At 43.2% G+C, this 12,884-nt stretch overlaps 1 protein-coding gene across 10 annotated transcripts in view; it reads right to left on the bottom strand.

The window, feature by feature from the left end:
* Positions 1-12,884, bottom strand: part of FAT3 (FAT atypical cadherin 3) — a 460,237-nt gene that overhangs the window by 225,281 nt on the left and 222,072 nt on the right. For all 10 annotated transcript variants that reach the window (XM_082218934.1, XM_082218933.1, XM_082218936.1 and 7 more), the window contains exon 3: positions 8,518-8,832. In XM_082218934.1, coding sequence (XP_082075060.1) covers positions 8,518-8,832 — 315 coding nt within the window. The remainder of the gene's footprint in view (positions 1-8,517; positions 8,833-12,884) is intronic.

The raw sequence follows: 12,884 nt of genomic DNA, 5'->3' as shown, positions 1-12,884 counted from the left end.
GGACAAACAGGCCAAACCTTACGCCAAAGAATAAACGGACATAAATCTGACATCAAGAATCACAAAACAGAGAAACCAGTAGAAGAACACTTCAATCTCCCAGGACATTCTATACAAGATCTCAAAGTAGCTGTTTTACTAAAAAGGAATTTCAGAAATAGACTGGAAAGAGAAGCTGCTGAATTACAACTCATTACCAAACTTAAAACCATGGAAAGACCTGGGCTGAACAAAGACATTGGATTCTTATCTCACTATACATGACTAAACCATTTCTCACCTTCTCACCCCTTGCCTTTTCCTGTAAGACCTATTACAGTCGTTAAGAGTCATCAACAGGCTCTCTCAGCTATCTGCCTATCTCCCATTCCCACCACCCTTCTGAGTAACACCCCTCCCCACCTTCTCACTATATAGAAGGATCTGGCAACTTCTGTTTCAGTGTATCTGAAGAAGTGTGCATGCACACGAAAGCTCATACCAAGAACTAACTTAGTTGGTCTTTAAGGTGCTACTGGAAGGAATTTTTTTTTTATTTTGACTAAAATGCAGGCTTACTGTACAGTTTGATTTAGTTAAAATATACCGTTTAATTTAGTTAAAATATAGTGCAGACTAGGACACCACGAACTTGCATTTATTTAGTTTAAAAATGTTTAAACCCTTCTATCTGATGAATATTTGGTGAATTATTGTATTTTAATATTTTGCTGGAAGCTGCCCAGAGTGGCTGGGAAATAAATACATACATACATACATACATACATACATACATAATTTTATTGATTTAATATAAAGACTGAATTATTTCTTATTTTATTTTTGCTATAATAGTTCCAAGACAATGCTTTCAACGCTGCATAGATTAGAGACTTTTAACTCTACTGCATCTGACACTTTGGGTCAATTCTATATATCCTAAGCAGCTGAAACTGTTCCATTGCTGGTGGCTACACAGCAGAGCAGATGAAGTTTCTGAAAGGAGGTTCAAGGGCATCCCCACACAGAGAATAACGCCACAATACTCCGATCTACGGTTTCCAAAGGTTTTGTGATGGGAGAGAAAGAGGGCACTGCTGGCAAAGGGACAGAACCTGGAGAAAAGCAATCCTGTACTGTAACTGGCTGTTTGGCAGTACCAGCTGATTATCAAACAATATAATCAGACCCAGTACTTCTCCAAGATGAAAACCTTATGTGTCAGAGGAAGTTCATCCACATCGTATGGGAATACCATGGGATTGGCTATTGCATTCTGCCTGGTGCTCCCGTGTGTCGCAAGACTTCTTTCTTTTTTTAAAAAAAAAAGAAGTGTGTGATGGTTTGAATTAAAATTCACTGCTTCCCTCAGAGCACAAAAAATTGCAATAAATCAATGCAATAAATTACTGCTATGCTTTGCTGTGAAATTAACACCCATATATGGGAAATAAAGCGGCAAATTTATGGCTGCAATCAATCTGTTTTAATGTATATAACTCCATCATGTGTTTTATTTACCTTCCCACCATTCCCTGCCTCTTACTCAGGGGTCAGCAAACTTTTTCAGCAGGGGGCCGGTCCACTGTCCCTCAGACCTTGTGGGGGGCCAGGCTATATTTTGAAGGGGGGTGAATGAATTCCTATGCACACTGGGAAGAATGGGGCGGGGGATTCTAGAGTAAAGTTATGAAGGTCTTGCTCAAAACCATGGTTTGTCTTTTTTATGTCTGGAAGAACCAACTATAGCTAGCAAAACCATAGTTTGATATCATGGACCTCTGCCCTGAATCAAATGGAGGGGAACCAACATTGAGGCATGATAATGTGAACCAGTACAATGCCTGTTTAAATTATGTGTAGTTAGAAAGAAGGAACAGATTTTTATACCCCATCGTTTTCATACATATGTATTATGCAAAGTAGTGACGCTGTGGTCTAAACCACAGAGCCTAGGACTTGCCGATCAGAAGGTTGACGGTTAGAATCCCCGCGACGGGGTGAGCTCCCTTTGCTCGGTCCCTGCTCCTGCCAACCTAGCAGTTCGAAAGCACGTCAAAGTGCAAGGAGATAAATAGGTACCGCTCCAGCGGGAAGGTAAACGGTGTTTCAGTGCGTCGCTCTAGTTCGCCAGAAGCGGCTTAGTCATGCTAGCCACATGACCTGGAAGCTGTACGCCGGCTCCCTCGGCCAGTAAAGCGAGATGAGCACCACAACCCCAGAGTCATCCACGACTGGACCTAAGGGTGAGGGGTCCCTTTGCCTATTATGCAAAGCAGCTTGCAATACTTAAAGCATATAGAATATGCATGTTAAAATATAACAAGCACACATAATGAGAGCGTGAATAGCTGATGAAAAAGCATGCACAGAGAAATGATCAAAGTTAGTATTGTAGACAATATGCAACCTTTCTTAAACTTGGCAAAACAACAACAACAACAACAACAAAGGGTCTGATCATTCTTTTGACTTGTAAATACTCTATATGCAAAATGCATGCACACATTTTAATGGCTTCAGTATAATGGCATGTGTTTGTTTTGTCAATGTGATGGGACAGTTGGTTGCATAAATTATGCATAGACCATGGTTAATGCTTAAGCCTGCAGCATGAGGAATAACAAAGGAGGAGTCAAGTAATGAATCATATTGGGAAGTACAGTTCATCTAGAATTCTAGGCTACATTCTAAATAGGTTACATACATACATACATACATACATACATATTATCTTGCTCTTATTTTTTTATCAAGGGTGATAAGTTGGCAGCCTAAACCAATCTTCTTTGACTCCTGCAAATGTCAATCAAGACATGACATCCAAAACTACTGGACATGTTGAAGGGACCTGGAGTCCAATACATAATGATTTCTTTGGCCTACAGTGTCAGTTGGGAAGGGGTATGGAGTGAGGGAAATGTTTTCAAAAGTTGTAAAATTATCCCAAACTATAATGCTACATATCTGATATATGGAAGCAAATGTGTGAATTGTTTAAGCAGCGAATGACTTATATTACAGAGCATCACCACCACCACCATCACCATTTATTTATTTATCATTTACTTATTATTTATTGAATATACACACATCCATGGCAGTTCACTGATGAAGGAACTGGAGAACACAATTTATCTGGGGTTTTTTGCTGCTTTAAGTTTGTATCAGTACCACAGCTTGCTGTTTAGCAGAAATTGTATGATTTTGGTGTTTCAGTTTGTTTTTAAAAGGTCTGTGGCCGTACAATAAAATTTGTCGTTGCTGCGGGAGAAATCGGTGGCTCTTCAAGAATACTGGTGACTGCAGCGGTAAGACATACCTGGCAGATACCCAACCTGCCTTCTTAAAAAGGAAAAGTGATTTCACAATCACTCTAGGCAACACGGTTATACCCATGTTGGTTTTGTGTGTGTTTTACATGCTCAAAAAGCCACGCTGCAGTTTAGCATTTGTCCCTTCCATTCCAAAGCAACCCCATGAACGGGTTGATCTTAACACCTCTTGCAGAGTAAGCTTGTTCGAAGCATGATCTCTCTCTCCCACGTGGCCCTGAATGTTCGAAGAACATCACTAATATCTACTGGTTTATGAAGACTTCATTTCAGAAAACTGAGGTTTTACGGATACGAACTCATTGTGGGTGCATGTGCTGTGCCTCACGGTTTGAAATTTGCATCTGTAGTACTATGAAAGGCTTTCCAGAGTAATGAAGAAGCAAAATAAATTACAGAGCTACATGGAAAACCTAAAATGTGTTTCCAGAACCTATTACATTTGAAGAATCCAAGGGAGAGTCTTGAAATCAGACTCAAGAGTGAACTAATAACACAAGGAAGTCTTTGTATAGACAGCCATCAAAATATAAAATTCAAGGTTGTATAGTGGGCGGGCATACCGGTGCAGTTAGAGGAGGCATCAATAGTTTAATAACATTAGAGGCGCGGGGGGGGGGGGATTTCCCCAAAAGCTTAAGAAAATGCTTAAAATGTAGTTTAAAAGCCTTGGTAAAGAAAGGATTCTGGCTAGCCTTTGCTGTTCTTAAGAGCACTAACAAAAGAAGGGCTTTGTTGTTGTTTAGTTGTTTAGTCATATCCAACTCTTCGTGACCCCATGGACCAGAGCACGCCAGGCACTTCTGTCTTCCACTGCCTCCCACACTTTGGTCAAACTCATGCTGGTAGCTTCGAGAACACTGCCCAACCATCTCGTCCTCTATCGTCCCCTTCTCCTTGTGCCCTCCATCTTTCCCAACATCAGGGGCTTTTCCAGGGAGTCTTCTCTTCTCATGAGGTGGCCAAAGTATTGGAGCCTCAGCTTCACAATCTGTCCTTCCGGTGAGCACTCAGGGCTGATTTCCTTCAGAATGGATAGGTTTGATCTTCTTGCAGTCCATGGGACTCTCAAGAGTCTCCTCCAGCACCATAATTCAAAAAACATCCATTCTTTGGCGATCAGCCTTCTTTATGGTCCACCTCTCACTTCCATACATCACTACTGGGAAAACCATAGCTTTAACTATACGGACCTTTGTTGGCAAGGTGATGTCTCTGCTTTTTAAGATGCTGTCTAGGTTTGTTATTGCTTTTCTCCCAAGAAGCAGGCATCTTTTAATTTTGTGACTGCTGTCACCATCTGCAGTGATCATGGAGCCCAAGAAAGTAAAATCTCTTACTGCCTCCATTTCTTCCCCTTCTATTTGCCAGGAGGTGATGGGACTCCTTCATGGATCACTGCCTTGTTGTGGCGAAGGGGCTTGAATAACTAAGAGAAGCTATGAGCTATGTCATGAAGGGCCACCCAAGATGGACAGGTGATAGTGGAGAGTTTTGACTGAATGTGATCCACCTGGAGCAGGAACCGGCAAGCCACTCCAGTTTCCCTGCCATGAAAACTCCATGGACAAAGACAACAGGTATATAAAGAAGGGCTATATCTGGTTGAATCCAGAAGATAGGGCTCCCCCAAATTTCAGGTGGGTGGAATTCCGCAGTCTGGTTGAAATCCTTTAACTACAGGCCTTAAATAGATTAACATCTGTCTCAACAGGAAATGTTCACTGGCTGATGCTATCACATTGTCAAAATAGGTATGTATCATTTCATAGGATACCTGAACACCTGAACTCCAGGGTGACATAAACATTAAACCAAGGCTATCCAGGGTCACAAAATGTGAGAATTATCTGCATTTTTGTTTAATGCATACATCAATTTGTTTACAAACCTATATGATTTCCTGCTTAATTTTTCACTCTTACATCATGACTAATTGCACGGGTTGATTTAACGCTAAGTGGCAGTTACGAAAAAGACAACCACCCATCAGCCATCAAACTGAACACTGTGGGAGTCCTTAAGAGCTATTTCTTCATGGGATTATTCCTTGCCGCACAATTCCAATTAAACAGAGACCGTCTAATCAGCACTACGCTTCCCTCAACACAGCCAAGAGACTTCTTAGGACAAAGACACCTCTAAGCTGCAACTCGGACGACAGAACTACCAGTTTTTCACCCTCTTCATGCGTCAAGGACAGTTCATAATTGCTAGATTGGTTGACAGCTGATGAAGACTTCCCCAGTTAAGCCATGACAAATGTAGCTCATGGTCTCGCTACCATTTCGGTATGTTCTCATTACGGCACATATCTGAAAAGATGTGCAATAATCATACAAAATCTTTTGTTGACATTGGTGATGCGGGTTGCAAATTTTTCTGCTTCACTAAGTTCAATAGTGTTGCAGGAACTCCCCCCCCCCATCCTTCAGTTTGTACAAACATCACACACACACACACACTCACACACGACGTTTCTGTTATAAATTCATAGTAAATCAACCATACATCAGATTTACACCGGTCCACTTTTATTTTGCTCCAAGAAGGACCATCAAAGGGGGATGGTTTGATACAGGACGGCCATAATCCCTTAAGCGTACCAACACATACTCAGGAGCCCTACCCAGTTGGCATGACAACCTTGATGGTCTCAGACAGAAGACCATCAAGGTCACAAAGGACTTGCATATGGGAGTGGATTCAACATGGACTGGAACAAAGGACAATGATCAGATCTTCCCTCTGGGGGCAGGAAACTGCCAGCTCCCCCTTTGTCCTCTAGAAATGACTCATGGGGGGACTTCCGGGGTTGACGCGATCCGGGAATGGCGGATTCCCTCCGAGCTCCGGAGGGAATCGGCTCAGCAGGGGATGGGTCTTTGCCGTGCCGGCGACACGGGGACCCTTAAAACCGCAGGCGCGGAGCCTGCGGACTGAAGACTCGGTGGGTGCCTTAAGCGCCCCCCCTGATTCGCGAAGAGCCTTTTTAAAGGCTGCGGAGGGGATACGGGGGGTGGCGTGGCACCGAGAGTCCATCGCTACCTCTGCTGAGCGAAGCCGCGAGCCATGACCGGAGAGCGCTGACTTCCTTCCTTGAAATTCGGCTGAGAAGAAGAACCCGTGAGTTAATTGAATTTGGACTTTAAGAATTTTACCTTTTGAATTTGAGACGATCGGGGGATGTGTTAAAAGGAAGTCCGCACCCCCCCCCCTTTGCAGACAATCCAGAGCAACGATAAAAGAACTAAGCTGGAGTGCTTACCCTGTAAAGGGTGAGTTTAAAAAGACAGTAACTTCCAAGATTTGGAAAAGAAATTTTTGAGCAGGAGAGAGGAGTGTTGGAAGGGGTATATTTCTGTTGTAAACAACCCCCCCTCCCGGGCCCGGGAGTGTCCTATTTTGGAGCTTGTATAAGAAGTGCAGAGTTTGACAGCTGTCAAAGCTGTCAAACGGACTGTTAATAGTAGAAAAATCGCTACTTAAGACCCCTCTGGATTAAAAGGAGTTACAATTGAACTAAAATTGTTGGAAACAAAGAAACAATAATAAGACAGAGGACTGTTGGAGAAAAGAACACTAAGTAACCAGATTCCCTCTAGGGGGAACTCTGTGGAATTACAATGGCTGTGGATGGAAAGATACTGGGAGAAATCGAAAGGATGTTTTATTTGGTAGGAATCTTACAGGAACAGACTACGGCTATGAGTGAACAATTGATGACCTTGACTTCTGAAACAAGTAGTTCTGTTGAATGTAATGAGAACCTGGCTGAGAAAGAATCCACAGCTGAACCGGAAATGATAACCAAAGAAGAGGACAAGACAAAACAAGAAAGAGAAGAATTGAAATGGGAAAACATTGTCCAGAAGCTGACACCTGTGGAATATAAACAAGGAGACTACTGGACTGAACCTACTATAAATCTACGAAAGATTCAGAAGATGAAAGTGGAGGCCCTGGGAATCTATGAAATTAAGGAATTTAAAATAAAGAAATATAATTGGGGCCTCCACATAGACTCTGATTATGTTCAAAATTCATGCCTTGTGGAAATTCCTCAGCAGCCGCTTGCAAATATGGGAAGAGATTTTGGACTGACTGGGAAAGAACTCTTTCGAGACGTGACGACCGGCATAAAGGATTACCAACTAGGCCGGCGGAGAGGGACTGAAAGAGACTTGAGAGCCTCGGACGTGAGGAACCCGGGCTAAGAACTGTTATTTTGGACATGTTTTTGGAAGGGACGCAAACCGGGGAAGGGAGGGAGGGAAGAATCTAGTTTTAACAACACTCAAGACCATGGGATTTAGTTAACAAGATTATTACTTAAGATAAAATGGGAAATCGATGGAAGAGAACTGAGGTCCAACTTAGAAAAAATTTAATTTTGCTTCTTTTTATATAAAGGACTAATATTAAGATGGATAAGGAAATGCCAATTTGCTGATATAAATTTGGGAATAGGGATGCAAGGGAGGGGGTGGGGGGAAGTCAATGACCAGGGTTAGAAAATAACTTTTTTGGAAACTATATATGTTTGTTGTTTTATTTTTCTGTTTGTTTGCTTTTGTGTCTTTTGTGTTTTTGTCTCTGTCTATATAAAATGTGAAAACCAAATAAAAATTTTTATAAAAAAAAAAATAGAAATGACTCATGGGGAGGGGGAAAGGAGGAACCAGCCAGGTGACAAGATACTCAGGTTACCTCCATAACTCCTCCCTCAACCACTACTTTTTCTGATGTGTCAATGATGTAGTCATGATGTAGTTGTGATGTAGTTCTAGGGGTGTAGCTTGGGGTATTAGTAACTAATAAAAGTTGGGGTCTTGTTTTGTTCTGGGCTTCCATTTTGTTCCACCTTGTGGCAGGTGGGAGTCCTGTTGCGACAGTCTTCAATAAAGACCAAGCCTACTGGCTGCTGATTTGCTCTGGTATTCATAGCTGGTGTCCTTGTTTTTTGTCCAAGGGAGCCCACAAATTTGTCCGTTAACAAGACACAATGAATGGATGCAAACCCCAAATAAGTATGAGGCCACTAGCACCATGTTGGTTTCCGCCCTATGCATCTCCCTGTTAGCAACAGCTTAACAAAAGGCTGGTCCAGAAAGAGATAAAACAGTACGTACACATTAAATCTGCCAATCATCTGTACACATATTGTGTCAACAGCATACAAGGTTGGAAGACATCTCCTTACCTGTTTTGGTATTGATGATGAAAAAGTTCTGAGGGTTCCCACTGGTAATCCTATAGGTCATCTTTTCATTTGTGCTGGAGTCAGGATCCTGAGCCTGTATCTGAATAACTGATACATCCTTAGGAGAGTTTTCCAAAACAGATGGGTAATATATGGGTTCAGAAGTCAACGGAGCGTTGTCGTTCACATCTTCAACCTCAATGTAGACCTCGATGGTGGTGTAAAGTGGAACAACACCACGATCTGTTGCATACACAGTTAACCAGTAGGACTGAGTCGTCTCTCGGTCCAGGATATCTGCAGTATAGATAACTCCTGCAAAAAAAGACGTGAGGGAAAAAAAAGAGATTCAGGATCATTGGTGAAGATAAGAAAACATCACTGTTTCAAACACAAGGATGCCCCATTAAGGAAACATGAGAAAGCATTCTGAAGCCATTGTGTGTTCTTGATTTAAACAATATGGCTGTTACATTCAAGTCACCATGTGGACATATCACATCAGTTTTTGGTTATGCGCATCTGTCAGGGGTTCAGGAGCAGAGGCGCGGGAAAGGGAGGAAACAGAGAGCGAGGGGGAGGAGTTCGAAGGAAAGATGAGTGATGACGACGACCCGAGATCTCCGAGTCTTTCCAGTGAATCGGAAGATTCACAGAAAGGAGCGCCAGTGGCCAGAGCAAGGGGGAAAACTAGGGGGACACCCCAGGAAGAAGGGACCAGAGGGGATTCAGAGAGCAGCAGCTGGAAATCGGGGCCAGCGTCCCCAACAGAGCGTAGTGGGGAGGAAGGGCGCCAGGCAGCGGGATCCGGCGGCTCGCCGCAGGAGGGAGAGCATGAGTCAGGAGTGGCCACACCTCCATCGGGGAGCGAAGAAACGGTCAAGCGGAAAGTGGAAGGTTGGGTGCGCGCGCCAAGTTCAAATACACAGGAAGGCGGCACAGTAAGCAGCCCGGAAAGGAAGCCAGGTCCTAAAGCCCGCCGCAAGGAGACAGAAGGGTCCGGGGGGTCAGCGTCAGAAGAGTCCAGGAAGGAAGAGACCACGGGGGGCAGAGGGACCCAGAGGAGGAAGGAAAGACGTAAGAGGTGGAGTAAGGCTAGGGTATTAAGTTGGTGCGCAGGAGGCGGGGAATCAGACGGAGCTTCGCCGGTCTAGCTTCTAAGACGTAGAGCTGCACGCTGCAGCTTGGAAATGGAATCTGTAACTCAATAAAGACTTTTATAAAGTGACCGCTGACTAGCGTGATCCTCTGTGAGCTGGGATCTGGAGGCAGCTCTGACAGCATCCTTCTTTTCTTCCATTTTTCCTCTCACATTCCTCCCTTCTTCTCCCATTTCATCATTATCCTGGAGCACTCATTACTAGCTGCCTCTCCCCACATGCATACCATGAGCACATGCTGATATATGTCAAGTCTGAGCTTATCATTCATTCATTCATGACATCCAACACACTGAAATTACACTAAAGCTCTGTTTTTGCATTCAGGTCATGCATTCCATGGACAGGCATGGAGGTAGCATAACAGGCTCTGCCTCTCACCTTACACGGACCCACTGAAGGGTTGGACAGAGCCACTGCACATGGAACTATACGTGGGGAAGGCTGCATCCATGGGAGCAAGCAACTGCCATCAAACATCTCCTCAATTCCAAAAAGCCTTTCATGGATTCAGCTGCAGATCCAAGTGTTCAATGGATGCACATAAATAGAGGTTGCACATGGCACCTGATGCCTTTCCACTGGACCCCTGAATGGGGCATTCTTTTTGCACAAAGGTGTTTCATTTTTTTTTTTTTGAGCTTTGCAAACTGCGAATTAGAAGGGACGCGGGTGGCGCTGTGGGTTAAACCACAGAGCCTAGGACTTGCCGATCAGAAGGTTGGCGGTTCGAATCCCCGCGACGGGGTGAGCTCCCGTTGCTCGGTCCCTGCTCCTGCCAACCTAGCAGTTCTAAAGCATGTCAAAGTGCAAGTAGATAAATAGTTACCACTCTGGCGGGAAGGTAAACGGCGTTTCCGTGTGCTGCTCTGGTTTACCAGAAGCAGCTTAGTCATGCTATCCCCATGACCCAGAAGCTGTACGCCGGCTCCCTCGGCCAATAAAGCGAGATGAGCGCCGCAACCCCAGAGTTGGTCGCAACTGGACCTAATGTCAGGGGTCCCTTTACCTTTACCTTAAACTGCAAATTGGACTTCTTTGGACTGTTTTTCTACAGCCTCACTTGACTTTCCCCTAAAGTGGTTTTAGAAACCATTCCTTGCTTACGATGAAGGTTTTATGATGGATTGACTTCTGCGAATGTTGCACTGAGACTTTAAATGGTTCGATTTCAGCAGCATGAATCAAACATTCCCAGTCCTGCTTAGAAGAGGCAAAACTGCCACAACAATTACCAAACAGTGCAGATAGCATTAAGCACACAGTGATGATGCACACCAAGTCCTGCTTCTAAAACCAGAAAGTGCAACTATGTAATTCCACCACTTTTGGTCATCCTAATCCATCATTAATATTCAGGGATGAAATGTTTTGAAAGAGATAGTCCAGGACCAAATAATAAGAGAGATATTAGCAGGAAAGCTTCAGGGCAAAATGGGAGGGAAAGAAAGTTGGGTTCAGCTACCGATGGTAGTTAAAGAGTTTAAGTACATCAATTTGTCATTCACAGGAAAAAGATTTAGCTCCTGGGCAGCGCTAATAGAGAATTTTTGATTATGCCACCCTCTGAACACTTCTCTGAGACTGCCTAGTCTTATAGAAAGTTTCAAACAGCTAGCATGTGATTCTTCCCACAAGGAAGAATCTTTCTTCGTGTACAGCTGTTTTAAACCCAGGTGCCCTGAACCAATCCTGACCTCCAAAAGCAAAGTTTTAAAATGTCTAAAATTAATAAGCCAATGAAGAACAGAAAACCACCACCTGGCAACAGAGAGGAAATCAGAATTGACAGATTCATGCATCCTTAGGTACAGGGCATCTCTCCCCTGGAAAGCTTTCGGTTAACAATATCGTTTTCAGTTTCCTCTGCTGAGTTAACGTCACTGTTAATCTCCTGTATTAATTGGTTCCTATGAAGCATCTTGAAACAATTTCACAATACAATAAAATTTACGTAAAACCGGTTGAAACAATTACATATATAAAAACAACTTCAAATCCAATACAAATACAAGACTGGGATTTTTAAAAATCCACTCAGAAGGCTTGCCGAAGTGTTGTTTCAAAGTGTATTTTTGTTGTGACTGCAAAGTGGGCTTCTTGGAAAAACAACAGAGAAATACTTTGTTGTATCAATAAATAAATACAAGGCAAATGCTACGCTTCTGCGGAAGAAATGCCAAACATTTGTCCGTTATTTTACAGAAAAGCAAACTTTGCTGGTGTATTAAGGAACCCACTGCCTAAACCTCCACATAAATGCACTCTTTTCATTCCCCCAGTGAGGTGCCCCAAACTGGTCACCTGGAAGAAGCCTCCATAATTAGCGGCAAAGCTCCACCTTGTCTTTGGTCTGTGTAAAACAGGAAGCGATACATATGCTAAAAAGAACAAGGTCCATTTATCACTGATTTAAGCCCTATGCATATTTATGCACAAATTCAAAATACCCTTAAGGCTCTTGGCGGTGTGCCAAGGCAGCTTTCATTGATGGATAGGCTGAGAAGAACTTATCTGCTTCCCATAAGCTGCCTCTGCTTTCTCTAAGCCGACTCTTTTGAGGATCCACTTTGCATTGAGTTTAGGCAGGATTGGAGGTGCCACAGATATCTTTATTTTCTGATTCCGAAAGCCCAACACACACGCTCACATATTCCCTGGCTGTGCCACGGATAACAGTATGAGAGGAGTCAGGAACCAGGGCATGAAGTCAGTAATTACAACCAAAGAGCAAAGTCGGAACCAAAGGACAAAGAAGGAGGCAGGATAAAGTTGGATATCCAGAACCAGTGTCTTCAAAAGGACACAGGAACATACCTAAGTTCAAGCTCAAGAAAGACTTGTTATGACTAAGTTTGTTTTTGACAATCACGTTTTTGTTTCAGAAAGCCTATCCAGTCATGGAAATTTAACACAAAAACTTATCATGTATAGTTAGTTTTTTAAAAAACAACAACAACACCTGCTGGTTTTGTTTTGATAAAAAATTATGGCAACATGTTTCTAAGGGTTTTGTTTTAGCTGCAATTTTTCAATGAATACTTGAGTCTAATCAGGACACTTTCCCCTGCTCTTAAGTGTCCATGCAAACTGCTGTTAGGAAGCTGTGAGGCCCAGTTGGCTCATAAATTACTTCCTGCACACGACGGGGTGAGGTTAGAGGTCTGCTCTACAAGGAAGAGATGATGCTAATGCACATGACGAATT

The sequence above is a fragment of the Podarcis vaucheri genome, assembly GCF_965113315.1.
Source record: "Podarcis vaucheri genome assembly, chromosome: 4".
Taxonomy (NCBI): Eukaryota; Metazoa; Chordata; class Lepidosauria; order Squamata; family Lacertidae; genus Podarcis; species Podarcis vaucheri.
Note: the sequence above shows the minus strand (reverse complement) of the source record. Positions and strands in the feature narration are given on the sequence as shown.